Genomic DNA, 16,461 nt, shown 5'->3' on the forward strand with positions numbered 1-16,461 from the left:
GGCAGATTTTCTAGAAATCTTAAACACCCGTGTTATTTTTTTAATGGTTCACACTTCATCTCTCTGACTCAGATGGAGTAATAATGTTTTCCTTATTCATATTCACAGCAGCCCTATTAGGTGCAGGAACAGTGTTGTGGAGTGACTAGAGCATGGGTGGGGAGCCTCAGAATGTGGCAGTGTTGACAGCATGCACAACACTCAAAGCCCTGCCCTCGAAACAGTGGTCAGATTTAGAACAAGGCACACTTTGGATGTGGAGGGCAAAAGTTGCTCCTTACAGGAGGTTGCCACTTTGCTCACTGTGATGTGTATGCTCTCTCTTTGTGTGCATGTATAGTCCTTTTTCCACACTGTCCTGGAGAACAGCCATGCCTGTGAGACCCTTGTAGACAACAACCTCCGAGTGACTAACTGGAACCGCAAACTGGGCTGCAAATGCCAGTATAAGCACATTGTGGACTGGTGTGGCTGCTCACCGAATGACTTCAAACCACAAGATTTCCTGCGACTGCAGGTGCTTCCAGCTTTCCTCAAAATCCAGTTTGGCTTTATTCATAATTAGATCAATCACCCTTTTCCTCTTCTGCATGATTTGGAATAGCTCAGCCTCTCTCACTCTGAGCTTCACGGTAGTTCTCTAACTAGGAAAAACAGTACCTGTTATGAGGTACTCAGTGGCATTGTTGGTCTGGGTGCTGTAGAGCATTGCTAGTAAAGTGGCATTCCATGAGCCATTGGTTGTCAATCCCTAGCGAGATTCCAGGAAAGAAAGAAGCAGTTGTCTTCAGTGGATGAAAAAATGGTGCTGGTCGCTGACACAGTGGAAAGAAAACCCTGCCAGTTCCCCACATAAAATAACTTAAGAAATACTGCTGTTGAGAACACAGTTCTTACCTAGGATGCTCTGAATAAGGATGAGCAGTCTGTGGCCCTCCAGTACACTCACTGGATTGAAATTCTTGTGATCCCACACCTCTGGCTAGGATGCCTAGGGCTGATGGGAATTGCAGTCCAACAATATCTGGAGAGTAGCATTTCTGTCCCACCCATCCCACACAAACACTTTTCAACTACAAGACTGCAGTGGAGGTGCATGGCAGAGAAAGCTTTCAGGTCAGTGAGTGCAGAGAGTTTCTAGTGCATATGAAGGCAGTGGATGGTCTTCCAGATATTCTGTTTTTCTGTTTCCCCTCAACACTAGCCAGAAAAGTAATGGCTTAGGTCCAGAGTAACTGAAAGACTATTTCTCCCAGCATAAGGCGGTCTGAATTTTAACATCCTCAGGCTTTCTCTTGGTCCCACCACCCTCACAGCCTCATCTGGTGAGGATGTGGGAAAGAGCTTCTCCTAGGCTGTGGAACTCCCTCACAAAGGAAACTTGATTGGTCCCCTCTCTGCTCTCTTTCAGCCTACAGGCAAAGTCCTTTTTGTTTAAACAGGCCTTCAGCTTTTAATTGGTTGGGGCATAAGGTTTTTTTTAAATAGAGTATGCTATATTTTTTAAAATTATGCTTATGTTTTAATGTATATTAAAATCTGCCTTGGGTCCCATAGTGGAAAAAAGGCAGGATATAAATTAAATAAGTAAATAGGAAGGATAGAAGGTGCAGCCCAACATCAGTCTAATGGCACCAGAAGAGCATGTAAGATGAAAAGGTGGTAATTTGGTTTAAATAAACAAAGGAGAAAAAGGAAAGGAGCAAGCAACTTCAGAGAAGGCAACTTTGAAAGGCAGACAGCATCATTACAGAAGGCACAAGGGAGGGAAAGAGGTCTTGAGAGCAGGTAAAGATGACCTTGTGGGGTATGAGGTGAGCAAGAAACTGCCTGGAGAGATAAGAAGTGGCTGATAGGTATAATGATTAAGATTTGAGCCTTGTAGTTTATATGAAATTTGAGAGGAAACCAGTGCAGGGATTAAAGGAAGAAGATAGCATGGTATTTCAATACAAATAAATGAAATGGTGAGCTCAGTACAGTAGTTGTAAGGATGAATTGTGGAAGTTAAGAGGCCTCGAACAGCATCACTCTTCAGAAACATAAGAAATCTCTGTTGGCTATACTTAAAAATGATGATGCTTCTCAGTTTCTCAAAAACAACCCCTGCAGTTCAGAGTCTTACAAATTGGTCTGATCAGAGCTCAGCAGAGACTTTCATCTGGATGAAATAATCTACCAACCAAACCAAAATAGTTTGAATGGGCGAGCTGGATAAGTGATACGAAAGTCAAAGTCATTATGGTAACTGGTGCTTCAGAGTTAGAGTACCTGGCTGAAAATGTCCTTCAGAGACAGCTTTAGGTGCTGTTCTTTATAAGGCTTTCTTAACCATTAAGACGTTAGTGCAATCGCAACCTTTGTCTGTGTTTTCAAAAGAGTTCTGTAGTTAATAGTGATCAAGAAGAGTTATCTATCAGGTCGTCACTCTATTAACCCAAATCTCTGGCAGTTCAGATCCAGGCTCAGTCCTGCACTGAACAACCACAGTTGTTTGTTGAGAATAGATTACCCACTTTCACTAACTGGCTGCCTCTTCTTAAATAATGGGTGGCCACTCCAGACAACAGCAAGAAACGTTGGGAGTTGAAGTTCAACAGCACCTGGAGGGGTCTGTGATTCTTACCTCTGCTGTAGACCCTTACTATAGGTTCAGAAGCAAGAGTTTCTAGGGGCCTAGATTGTAGCAATAGTTGGGGCATGCTCCATGGTCCATAGCATATACAATTGGCCCTCCGTTTTTGCGGGGGATCTGTTCCGGACCCCCCACACCCACACACACACACACAAACGGAGGCTTGCACATATTCAAGCCTCATAGGTGCACGCACCATTGAAAACAGCAGAGGTCACCCCTCTGCAGGTAATTGAGGGCGTGGATCCCAGATCCACGAGTTAGAAGGGGCGACTGTACTTAACTTTCTCAACTACAGGGCCAAAGGGATCTTTTGGTGCTGAGTTCAGGAGATTTCTCTACTTGGATCTTCTTGATCCCTGGTCTTTTCCTAGTAACTTTCCTATTCCAGATTGTGTTGAAAGCAGAGCTTGGTGAAGTTACTTTGACAGCATGGCCAGTGGGTTCAGAGAATGGTAGTCCTAAAAGTAACTTTTCCAAGATCAGGTTGTCACACACTCCCTTCCACTATCTTGGTCCCCAACAAATGTCTGTGTCTTTTCAGCAACTCTCCAGACCCACCTTCTTTGCCAGGAAGTTTGAATCAACCATCAATCAAGAAGTGCTGGAGATCTTGGACTCTCATCTCTATGGTAACTACCCACCTAATACGCCAGCCCTCAAGGCCTATTGGGAGAGTGTCTATGACCGCGTGGATGGGCTGAGTGGGCTCAGCGACGTCACCCTTACTGTATACACATCCTTCTCCAGGCTGGGCCTACAGAAAGCGATGTCTATGCCAACACAGAAAGAGGAGAGGTTTTGCAGGTACTTCAACCAGCCACCATATCATAGATTTACATTCTGGAATGAAATAGAAGAAGGTTTTGTTTGTGGATGTACCAATCAATTATTTAATAGGGAAACACTGACTGTTCAAACTTCCATTTTCTACTCCTTGAGAAGTTCCTCATTGTCAGGGGAGACTGTGACCCTCTTGGGAGATGGGTTATATCAGGGAGCCAGTGTAATGCTAGAACAGGGGTGGGAATCATGTGGAGTTCCAGCTCCAACTGTTTCTCATAATTAACTATGGAGTTTATCACACAAAGGAGATCAGAAGTTTATCCCGTGAATATCCTGAAAAAAATAGTGTAATTACGCTTAACGATTTCCCACAACATTGCACAAAACCTGCCATTAAAATGGTCAGAAAGAAGCATTAATGCACATATTTTTATTTTTGGGATTTCAGCGACAACGCATTTCCGATATCGCTTTATTTGTGTAATTGCGTGTGATAATCATTCATGCAGTTACTCACCATTTCCGCTTCATTTGCGGGATGCTTTAAATGCTCCTTAATCTTTCTTTAATGCTAAAATCATCCCCAGTGAGATAAGCCCCTACATTGGCTCGGGCTGCTGGGAGGTGTAGTCCATCATCAGGGGAAGGGCTGGGTGATTCACACATCTGAGTTGCAGGGGAAGGACTGGGACTTGGGAGATCCAGCTCCCACTGAGCCATGACCTTTGCTGGAAAAGCTTGGATTGGTCTCTATCACTCCCATACTGGCATAATTCACAGTGTTGTTGTGAGGATAAAGTCTGGATTGTAAAGTCAGTGAGTTTCATTCACAGAGGGTCCTCCCAAAAGCAGAATTGATTTTAGCATCAATAGGAACAGGAGAGCTTGAGATTCCTGACCCCAGTACCGTGAACTTGCCATGACTCTTCTGGAAGCTGGTATGGCATAGTGGGTAGGAGACTGAGGCTGCAATTTTATAGCCTCATTGAACTCACTGGAACTTATTTCGGAGTCCTGCAAGCAGAACATTAGGAAGTTCTTAGTTCAGATCTTTCCTCTTCCGTGAACCTGCTAGGTGGTCTTAGACAAGATACTCTTTCAGTTTCATCCCACCCCCGCCACCCAGTGACCTTTTTTACAGGGTTATTGTAAGCGTTGCAACTGGTTTATGCATGTGAAGTACTCTGACGACTTAGGAATGCCAATGAAGTCTGTTATTGTTGTTACTTCCTTTTACTGTTTTCTCTAGATTTGAGCCACAGGGCTTCCCATCAAGTGTGCACCTGTATTTCTTTGATGACCATTTCCAGGGCTATTTGGTGACTCAGGAAATACAGAACTCTGTGACACAGCAGGCAGAATCTCTAGAGATATGGCTGATGCCGCGGGGGACTCTCAAGCTGGCAGGGCATACAAGGCAAATGAACCGTTTGCAGAATCTTGAGGTAGGATTCCTGTTGGTGGTATCCCACCACCTCTCTTATGGCTTAGGTTCACCCCTATCCTCTCTTCACCCCTGCCTAGTTTTATCAGCATAAAGGTATCGAAAAGAAAGAGCCATCCATTAAGGTAAAAAAATTAATTTATCTATAGTATACACTTACAGCAGTTTGGTATCACTTTTATTGCTTTGATCTTTTTCTAGGGGAAGTCTTTCCTTCAAAGTTTGGCAGCCTCATCCAACAACTTGGTCTCTTTCTGTGACAACTGGGTAGTCTTTTAACTGGCACATAGAGACAGGTTCTTGTTTTTCCAGGCTGGGTGAAACTCAGTTATAAAACTACTTGAGTTTTAAATATTAAACAGCTGCCTGCTTCTTTTAATAAAAGTTCACCTGAGATTGGCCCTTTTTGAACCTGTCTTCTATAGCATAATCCTAACCAAAAAAGCCCATTGACAGTGATTTGGAAGAAGTATTCTGAAGTTCTGCAGCAGCTTTCTAGAGCCCTTTAGAAACTGCTTGGCAGTGGCAGGGGGTGAGGTGAGGGTGTTGTTATTGTTGTTGTTGTTAACTGCCCTCAAGTCAGCCTCTACTCATTTTGGGGGAGTAGTTATGTCCAGTGTGGTTGTGAATCATATGGGTACTGTAGCAAAGGAGTGGGGAAAGTGTGGTCTAGAAGCTCCATGTAGCCTCCAGACTCCACTTTTATGACCATTAAGGTTCCCTGAACCCCCATCCCCAACTGAAATGCTGAAGGGGCTATCTCACATCCTATTAAGCATAGCCCCCTGACTCCTTCACATTGTTTCTGGTTCCCATTTTGGGCAGCATACAATTTAAAAATGAGGACCTCCTCCCACACCTATGCATTTCCCAAGACCTACTGTAGGCAAGTGGATTGGCATGGTCACAGACATCTTTCTCAACCAAAAGCATGTTAAAAGCATAATGTCAAGCATGTTGGCCTACAGCATTGGCTCTGCCCATGTGGGAGAGAACCTCAGAGTTGTCTGCATGGATCAGTGAACCTATGAAGAACTTCTACAGAAATCCAAATATCTTCCTGAGATGATGTGGAACTTCCCAAAGTTGTTTGCTTGGAATGAAATGTCTTTGTATAAGTCCTAATGTTGTTTAATTTGGTGTGTATTTATACAGCAAATTCTGTTGTCTAGAGATGTTTCTTATCCCAAACCCATATTCAGCAGGACAAGTTCTAAATATTTTTTCTGCCTATTAGAGTCAGTAGCATGACAAAAAAGGTGGGCCTAATATTTTTGCCACATTGTGGCAACATTGTGTTCTTTCTTGTTCTAAGTTTCTTCCTTCTCCATCACCCTTCCCACAGGTAGGAACGGAGTGGGACCCTAAGGAGAGGATCTTCCGCAACTTTGGTGGCTTGATTGGGCCTTTTGACGAACCAGTGGCCATGCAGAAGTGGGCACGAGGGCCCAATCTCACAGCCACTGTTGTTTGGATTGACCCTGCCTACATCATTGCCACATCCTATGACATCACAGTGGACGCAGAGGCGGAGTTCACTCAGTACAAACCACCCCTCAACCGCCCTCTTCGTCCAGGCATATGGACCATCCGCCTCCTCCAGTTCTGGGAGCCCCTGGGAGAAAGCCGGTTCCTGGTGGTCCCACAGACTTTCAACCACAAGCAGCCTCTTAGGAAAGGTGAGAGGGCTAAGCTGGGGGTGCCGTTGCTGCATGTTAGTGACACAGATGGTCACAAAATCTATTCTGAAGCTTAGGGGTGGGTGGCATGTGGCCCTCCAGATACTGTTGTACAGCAAGCTCCAGCCAGAAAAACCAGTGGAAAGGGATAATAGAAGGAGAGTTGAAACTGCTTCTGGAAGGTCACAGCAATCAGCCCCTGCTTTGAAGACTCCATGGCCTTTCTGCCCACAACAAATCCAAAGTTTACTCTAGCAAGTGAATTTTGCAGGAATTCCTAGCCAGTCCTGGTTCTAAATATACCAGCATGTATTTGTAAATGTGTTGTGACCTCATTGTGCACTATATTTGTAGTTACACATGTTAAAAAACCTTCAGCATATACTTCAAAAAGATTGTGTTGTGTGAATAGTCCCTCAAGGGTTTTTTGTGGGTTTTTCGGGCTATGTGACCATGTTCTAGAAGAGTTTCTTCCTTCCTGAGTCACTCAAGGGGTGAGTTTTGACGCTTTGTTTCCTTCTCAGAGCCTTTCTGTGTTGTGTGCTTATCATCATCTACTGATGTTCACTTGTTGTGTTCTGGTATGCTAAATTCCCATGATATGAGGATATGCACTCTGCAAACACAAATCTGACAGAGGAATTTACAGTAATCTTCCAAGATAGGTGTGCCAAAGGCTTCGGTCCTAGAATTTCAGTAAAGGGTCATCCCAAGAGTCTTTGCTGCCTGTGGCAGAACACCCAATGGTATTACACAGTTACCAAGTCATGGTTACATAGAACATAGATATGCACATAGATTACTTTAATAGGAACATTTTAATTCAGATTTGTGGGTAGAGCAAACACAATGGACATTATTATGCTGGCTGTTGTCTATTCCCATAGGACTGGAGGCACAGTCCCTTCAAAAGAATTGAGGTGCATGAACCCAGATATAAATATCTGCCAAAGGCAAATTTATCCTGTTGGTTTAGGCAGTGTTTACTCATGAAAATTTGATTGTACAGTTTGCTTCTTCTGTTATATCTACCCATGAAAATTTAACTGTACAGCTTGCTTCTTCTCTTTTTGTTTATTTGTTTGCTTTTTGCTTAGGCGTAAGCACAGTTAGCTTTCTAGCTATGTCACAAGCACAAAGCAAGAAAAGGTATATAATAGAAAAAGGTGAGGATAGGGCAATTAGTGAATGCACTGACAGCAGTTAAAATCCTTGCAATGCAATTTACAGTACAGAAAAAGAGGAAGTGGTGCTTGGATGCTTAATTTGCAGCCTGGTTTTAATTAGCCTGTGCAGGGGGGACTCAACTGTTTGCTTATTTAATATAATTCTTGCCTCCTTCCAAAATAGCAGTCTTGTGTCAGAAATGAAGCAATTAAACCGTGTGCAGGTTGGTGCCCTTGCCATGGTTTTCTCCAACCTCAAAATGCACATACACATACAGAGGTGCAGTCGCACTCGTGCTGATTTGGCTCATCTTCACAGTGAGAAAAAATAAAGAAAGAAGGCATGTTTTTTCTACTACTGCTCGGCCGCTGGCCTGGTAGTACCAAGAAACGACTAGTACTATTTTGCCACCGCTTCTGGCCAACCAAGAATATCTTGTTAGGGATGATGGGAGTTGCAGCTCTTCTCCTGGCTTTCACTCTCACCCCCCTGGTCAGCGGAAGAACAACCAGTTTGACCAGTAGCTCTGAGAATTGGCTGAAGATGTCTTCCAATCTTCTCTGGAGTCTGCTGGTTCTTGTTCAGCTCTCAAGACACCAGTCAACACAGTAGTCTTCTTAAAAAGATCTACTTTTATTCTAATATATACACTATGCACAAAACAATTCACTACTCACAAAACTCACACTACTATACTCCTCAATACCCACAAAAAGTATTGTCATACATTATTGCTTATATAGACATTTGTCTCTCTATTCATTATACAGTTGCCACCTCCTGGGCGTGTACATACATTATGATTGACATACCATACTTGGCTCAATCTAGACCTCACATTGCATCATACATTACTGTCCACTCAATGACTTTCAGGTGATGTCAATTTGCACCTTTCCACTTTGTCATTGCCTCATATGTCCTTGGCTTTCAGGACCTTCTAATTACATTACTTACAACACCTGTGTGACAATTCAATAACTTTTGCTGTGTCATGTTACTTTCAAATACATTCATATAAATATTATATTTCTTGTGACTATATATCCCATGTGGCTTTTTCCTGACATATCTATGAAGGTGGCACTACATGAAAGCGGGATGACAGAGGCTTTTTTTTCTGTTGCACCTGCCACAGCCATCACAATCTTTCTCTCTAGAGGATAGAAAAACTGCCTGCCTATCTATCTATCTATCTATCTATCTATCTATCTATCTATCTATCTATCTACCAACCAAAGCTATAGCTCCCAAATTTTGAAGTTAAAAATAATTTTTCCAAGCCCTTGCCTTTTTTCTCTCATGCAGGCAAGTGCAGCTATGTAAATACACTCATCACCTGTTTTACTGCTCCTTCCTGCTGGTCTGCCCTGTTCTTCTCTCCTTCCAGCCATTTGGAAGGCGACAGGCAGAGAGGAAAGCAGCAGGGTGGAAGCAAGTGGGGGAAGAAGGAAGCAGGTGATGCCACTTGATACAGTATTGGTCACTATTATCCTGCCTGTCCACTTTCTTATTTTTTAAAGTGCTAGAGATGGCTAACAGTGTCACTTTAAAAGCACATGAAATAGTAAGACTTAAAGAGTTCAGACCAGAGACTTATCCAATTCTGCATTCTCTTCTATGAGGCTACAAACATGCCTCTGGGAAGCTCGCAAACAGGATGCAAGAAAAACAGTTTCCTCCCATCCATGTTGCTTGGGGATTGATACAGTAAGGAATGCTCCCTGTGATACTGAGAGGAATCTATAGCCACCATGACTGGTAGCCATTGAGATCCTTGTCCTCCCCTGAATCTATCTAAACCCCTTTTAAAGTCGTCCAAGTTGGCTGCTATTGCTAACACTTTTGGTGGTGAAATCCATGGGTCCCACAGAGTGTGGAAAGGGGGTTGAATATGAGCCTGGAGGAGATTTTAGACAAGAATACATTTTTGGACTCACACTCCTGAATTCTCTAGTCAGCATGGTCACCGGCCATGCTGGCTGGGAGATTCTAAAAATGGAAACCGCTAAAAGGTTATTCCCCCACACACACACACACACATTCTGGACTTAGAAAAACAGTTTGGATGTACAGTTGTCCCTGCCTGGTTGTTCAGAGTGCTTCCCCTGACACTCACAACACACTGACTTTTATCTTGAATCCTCACTGCATGTGCTTCACCCTGCTCATCTCCTTTATTTTCTGTCTCCTGACTTAGATGACAGCAAGTGGCTGCATGGCGGTCCTCCCCACAATGAGTACATGGAGCAGAATTTCCAGGGCCTGGCTGGGATCTTGAGCCTCCCTCATCTGGATGAAACTAGGAGAGCCTCCAATCATCACACACAGCTGGTTGGCCATGCACTAGAAAACTGGACGGACAGCAGCATCAGCAACTTCTGGTCAGTGGCCAGCCTCTGTGTGGCAAGCCCCTCCAGCTGCTCCAACTTGGAGCTCTGTAACAAAACGTCCTGGAGTTCACTGTCCCCAGACCCCAAATCAGAACTAGGGACCATCAAGCCTGATGGGAGACTGAGGTAGCAGGGGCAGCCAGCAGCACATTATTGGGATCAAGGAAGCATTGCTCCCCCACCCCACCCCATGATATGCATGGGGTGAGGGCAGGTTTGTCCATTCTTCTCCATAGGGCAAATTCCTGGCTCAGACATCATACTTTGAAAAGGCACCATCTTCATGTGAGCGAACCAAAGGAAGAGATCTTTAATGAAGCAGAAAGAAAACTTTCCTGTTGGGGGCTCAGTGAAGGTGCAGAAGCAGAGATCCTACCCACTGGTTTCAGGATTGGAGGGAGAGAAGATGTGGTTAGGGGGAGCTCATGTATTTATGAATCCAGGCTTTGGAAACATTTTGATCTGGATGATAAGCTGTCAGCTTCCTGGCTCCAGGGCACTTCAACCAGCAGGCCCTTCTCAACTGGACAATGTTCTGCAAAACCAAGACACTCTGTTCCCATGTGGTTGCTGGCAGAGAATTCTGGGAAATGTTAGGGTGGGGTAGTTGGGAGAATGCAGGAAACCAGGCTGTTGCTGACTGTCTCTGGGTCTTCTGTGCAGCTAGTGCTGGCTCTACAGGCACATTTCCACTCCTCCCTCTCCATCCTTTCAGTCCTTATTTTTTTTATGTGTATGTATGTATATGAAATGTATAATGAAAACAAAGTGCAATAGAGAACACAGTCATCCCACCATCCTCTCTACCCCACCATCTTAGTGTTTCCAATTTCTCCTTCCACTGTGACATAACCTTATCCTCCTTGATTCTGTTAGTGGTGGGAATAGGGTGGGATATTTGGGTTTCCTCCAAGCTGTGCTGGGTGCTTGGATCTTGGCTGCTGATGTTTGAGAAAGGGTCTCTGTCTTTTTCTGTCTCTCTCTTTTCTGATCAGAGCTATTCCTGCCCCTTAGTCCAAAGGAAAGACAGGATTGGGCTCCTGGCAGCTCTGCCAAGGATCACTTTCAGTGGAGCTGGCAATTGTGCCAAACCTAGATACCTGATAATGCCCCCTTGTGTACTTGTCTCAGACTTCACTCTCACTCTTTTCTATTTTCTGCTTCTCTGCTTGCAGTCTGGTATATTCATGCATTGGTACATCTTGAAGAGTAAGGTAAATGATCCCTGCCCATCCTATCCATCCTCAAGCCAGATACTGTGGAAATCTGAAGTAAAATTTATTGTTGGATTGCTGGTCATCCACTCTGTCTCTGCATCTGTTTCTGCTGATCTAATCTGACCTGCTTCCCCTCTTCCCCCAGCCTGTTGACTGGTGGTTCCCCTCCACTTTCGCTCTGCCAAACAAATTTAAGTGGGCATCATTTGCGATCCTGCACACACATGTGAACATGCACACATACACTTCTGTTGAGAATCTAGCCCTCAAATTGTATATCTCCCAGCCAAAAATGTATTACCATCCACTTAGCGTGATCTTACCTGTTCTAAGTGTTGTCCACTCATATTCCTTGCCCTGCTCTGATCTTTCAGGTGCATCCCACTATGCTGAATGAACCACTCCCAGTTGAACTGGGGACAACTGTGTATGGGTTTTTGTGGCTTCTTTCCTGATTACTGTTACAAAGGGAACATGTGAAGACAAAATCATCTTTGGAATATATTTTATTTTTTAATGTGTGCCATATCAAAATTCAGGAGAGAACAGACATGGGGAAGTGCCCCCCAGATGTTGTGGGACTCTAATTCCTATCAGCCACAGCCAGCAGGTTGGTGGCCAAGGATAATGGGAGTTGTAGACCAGCAACATCAGGAGTCACAGATTCCCCACTCCTAATGCAGTTGATTTGGGAGGGGACTGGAATTGCTGAAAATCCTTTTCAGAAGTTGTTTCATTCCCTTTCTGTTCGAAATGGATCCTGAGGCTCAGAGTTCTCACATGGTCTCACCAGGATTTTAAGAATGTTCTAATCTCAGGCTTTGGTTTGAGCTTTTCAAGAGAGTCGATTTCCCTGCCTTGATTTCTTCAAAGCCTGACTATTGGTTTTCCTTCATCTTGAGTTAGAAGTGCAGCTCACACAGGATCTCCAGTGTTAAAAATTCTCTGATTTATATGAGCTGTGCTGGTGCTAAACAAATTGTCTAAGATGAGGGTTGCCAAACCCATAGCACATCTGATTGGGACCAGTTCCCCCACCCAGGGCACAGATCGCTCTGTTTCCAGTTTGGGGATAGGGCCTTGGAAACCACATTAGCCTGGAAAGGGGGGCTCCTTTCATGTGTCCTGCCTTCTGAGCCAAGGGGGAGAACCAGGCAGAGCTCAAATGGAAACCTATTCCAAAGAATGAGTGCCGAAAGCTTTTGTGTCAGAAGCATTATGTAAAGTTGTCTTAAATATGCAACACAAATATATCTATATCTCTACGGTGTGAGGAGTGTGAATTCTTATAGCCAGCTGCTTGTTCTCTTGATGTGCTGAAGAGTCCCTAGATTGGTTCCTTGGGTGGTGGTGTGCAACCTCTCTAGCAAAACAGCCTGCTGGCACCACAATGCCAGAATTATATTTTGACAGAATGGGGGAGGGAGTACTCCAGTGCCTCAAATCTGCTTCCAGAGAGCCCCAATGTCTCTATGTACTTGGAGGGTGTGGTGCAGCCCAGTGGCCAGTGGTTGCTTCTACCTGCTGACCCCAAGCCAGTCTCTCAAACTGAGAGGACATGGTCAAGCACATGCTTTCAAGCCCTTTTGAAGACTGGGAGGTCCCGTCCCCCTCTTTGTCCTTACAGCAGTTTGTCACCATATCATTCTCTCTCTCAGCTGGAACTTCCCACACATCCTTACTCTAAATATGTATGTAAGCCTTTCAAGAAAGTTCTATATTTGAGATCAGAAAATAACTTATAAACATTCATTTTTGTACTACAACAACTAGATTTGCCCAGCCAGCATGGGTATGGATTATTAGGAAGAACCATTCTCTTATATGGATTCTGATCCCCCCCCCCAATTGCTGCCAATTGCTATATGTACCCAGAACCCACAATGAATCAATCCATCTTCTTTATCACCCTGTGTATGCATTAAACAGATTCAAGAACAATTTGCATTCCAAGTCCTTTATACAAAAATCTGGATTTCCTAGTTTAGAAAAGAATGGAACTGTTTTTGTGCAGAATTCCCTGGGCCCTTAAGTATAGTGCTGAAGCTCATTAGCACAGAGTAGAGGCTGAGACAGGATTGCTGACTTTGCCATGCCCTGTTAGTGTCCTCTAATACCTACTACCGTTTTTGCTACAAGAAACCTTTGTGGTTCTCCACATACACACAAATAACACTTGAGTCATCTGACCCAAAATTTGGCCTTCAGAGGCATTCACTGCTTTTCACTTTCAAAATGTTTCTAGTTCTCATGTTTGTGAGAAATTAACACAAGCTAGAAGTAAGATTTTGGTGGCATTCTCATGTATCAGATGGAACAGATAACAGCTTCTGTTTCTAAGACCGCTACTTTACATGAGCTTTTGAGATGGCTATTCAGCGCAATGAAACAATGAACATGAATTTAGCATGCAAAATAAATTAGCCCCAGAACTGATGTGAGAAGCAGGTGAAAGGCACAGAGGATGGGAGAGTCCATGCAAGAGAAGGGCAAAGTGATAGGAGGTCCTATTTATAACCCATCACACTAATTTGAGAGACCTTTGCTAGGCTGCATCACCACAGTATTTCTGAGTACTGAATGAGATCATTATCCCTCCGCTGCAAAGGAGCTGAATGAATTCATCATTGCCGAGTGCTCAGAGGCATAAGAATTGGTGTAGCACTGTCAGGCGTGATTAACCTTGCCATATCCCCTTTATTACTAACCTGTGAGCTGCTGGCACTCCAGGATGTGAAGTGAGGCTGCCTACACTCTGATACTATAACCATCTTTTAATAAACCTAATGAGAGCTGATTGAGTAAATGTGACACTTCTCCAAACCATTCAACAAATAAATTTTTTAAGAGCACCAGGGAGAGACTTTTCACCTGTTGGTAAATAAGCCAGAAGTAGGGATGGAGAGAGATTGGAAAAGAAGCCAGTTTCTGGTGCTATATTTTTCTAGTGGCTACACGAACAGGCCCATGAACCTTAAGCCCTTTTGTTGAAGTAGGACCACAATTTTTAAAATAATTTTCATAATCGCAGGGTTTGGGTGGAAGAATGTCATATCCATCAAGTGCTACCTAGGCAGTTCCTTGTGCCCTGTTGTGAGCATCAAGCAACATTCAGGGAGAAAGGAGGTATGTTTTGTACCACAAGCTGCCACATCGTAGCATTCAAATTTTTAAAACCTCTAAAAACCCTTCTAGTTCCTTTGCAAGGAATGGGAAAGTAAATAGGTTTTTTTAAATGTAACTGATTCTAATGAACTACTCTGGGGCAAGACAGTGTTTTTTAGTATCGTTATAATAAATTGCTTATTAAAGGTAACTTTCTAAGTTCTGCACTGTAATTCTGTTCAAAGGCTCTGAAAGAGTTCATAGGCAAACACTGCAAACCCAGAATCTCTGTGCCCTTTTAGATCTTATCTGGTGCCATTAAATACAATTTAAGTTTTTTGGGTTTTTTGTTTTTGTTTTTAACCCACCTTTTTACAGATACTGGTGCTTTTCATGGTCTTAAGACAAAGTGTTCCATCTGAAGACTGTAAAGGATGGTAATAGTTGTCCTATTTTATGTCACAGGAAAGTATTTTACAGCAGCACAATGTGTGACTTTTCAGTGTTAGTATATAAGTGCTAGCATATAAAAAGGGATGAGTGGAGCAATAGTTCAACATCACCACCAGGCCCACATAGTTTCCCAGGCAGGGCTGGTGAAGATTATTGGGAAGATTGTATTTTTTCATGATTGGAAAGATCTTATTTTTCTGTACAGTGGATGAACAGAGCTGCAGGGATTTGCAGCCAATGTTCTGGTTGTTCAGAAAACATTTGGTGGCTGACCAAATTTAATAGAGCCAGCAGAGGGAGCTTCCTCTAGGCTCCCTCTCAAAGCAAATACTTGAAAGAGCATCTTTAGCCATCTTGAAGGAGGGAGATCAAATGAAAGGACAGTATATAGGACATACCTGAAGACTCTGGAGCAGCCACTTCATGTGCTGCTGAAGGAGCATCCTGTGTTTCCAGAATCTGAGAGTGGGGCAGTTGCCGCACTGCAGAAGTAAAGCAGTTTGACAACACTTTAACTTCCATGGCTCCATGCTATGGTGTTATGGGGTTTGTAGTTAGCCAGAGCACCAGAGCTCTCTGACAGAGATGGCTAAATATCTCACAAAATTACAAATCCCAGATTTCTATAGCATTGAGCCATGGACACTGAAGTGGTGTCAAACTGCATTAATTCTGCAGTGTGGCAGCAGACTGAGACCAGTAAGTGCCTGACCTGGCCAACACTCATCTTGAGGGATATGTCTTTATGAACAAGATTTAGGAACTCATTAGCACTGACTGAGTGTTGTCAGCCTTCCTGCAGCTCTAACTTCATACAGAGATGGTTGGTTACTAATCTAGTCCTTAAGGGGCAGTGTGTTAGACTACTGGACTAGGGGAGATCTAGGTCATTGGTGCTGATGCTGTTATAATGACAATCAACCTTCCATAGCCATGGACTTTTTATCCATGGATTCAACCATTCAAGGCTGGAAAATATTTTTAAAATATATAAATCATTGTGCAAAATTCTAGTAACAATGGAGTTAGAAAACGCAACTGACCTGTTTCCCTCTGTTTCTGAATGTGGCCTGCCTCACAGGGTTGTTGTAAAGATAAGTTGAGGAAAGGGGGAATCATGTATGTTGCCTTGAGCTCAGTTAAGAAAACATGGTGTAAGAATGTAGATAATCACACACACGCTCAATCTTGGGATGGCAACCACAAACCCCTTCTGAAGATGCATGCCAAGAAAACCACATGATAGGTCACTTTAGGATCTGAGATGACTTGGAGACACACAACAACAACAACAGCAAACAAACAATAAAGCAGTCCTGTCAGGTGTATTATGAACTGTGTCATATCCAACAGATCCAGCTCCCCAAACAATTCAGGGCAAAAAAACCACCAACAACAGATAAAGTGTCTCTCTCTGACACAACAGGACAAAGCCCCCCAATTGGCTTTTAGTTCTGTTTTGCAGCTCAGAACTCATTAAGCTGCCCAGGCAAGTGGGTACAGCCAGGGCCAAACCTGGCAAGTTGTTACAGGCTGCATCTGCACTACAGAAATAATACAGTTTGACATCACTTTAAATGCC

General features: G+C 43.6%; 1 protein-coding gene across 1 annotated transcript in view; it reads left to right on the plus strand.

The window, feature by feature from the left end:
* XYLT2 (xylosyltransferase 2) overlaps positions 1-13,262 on the plus strand; it is a 44,298-nt gene extending 31,036 nt beyond the window's left edge. Inside the window, exons 7-11 of the mRNA XM_042453357.1 lie at positions 341-517; positions 3,180-3,442; positions 4,671-4,866; positions 6,211-6,544; positions 9,912-13,262. Of these exons, the coding sequence (XP_042309291.1) occupies positions 341-517; positions 3,180-3,442; positions 4,671-4,866; positions 6,211-6,544; positions 9,912-10,234 (1,293 nt within the window). The 3' untranslated portion in view covers positions 10,235-13,262. The remainder of the gene's footprint in view (positions 1-340; positions 518-3,179; positions 3,443-4,670; positions 4,867-6,210; positions 6,545-9,911) is intronic.
* Positions 13,263-16,461: the final 3,199 nt, after the last annotated feature.

Source organism: Sceloporus undulatus, chromosome 2, assembly GCF_019175285.1.
Source record: "Sceloporus undulatus isolate JIND9_A2432 ecotype Alabama chromosome 2, SceUnd_v1.1, whole genome shotgun sequence".
Classification (NCBI taxonomy): domain Eukaryota; kingdom Metazoa; phylum Chordata; class Lepidosauria; order Squamata; family Phrynosomatidae; genus Sceloporus; species Sceloporus undulatus.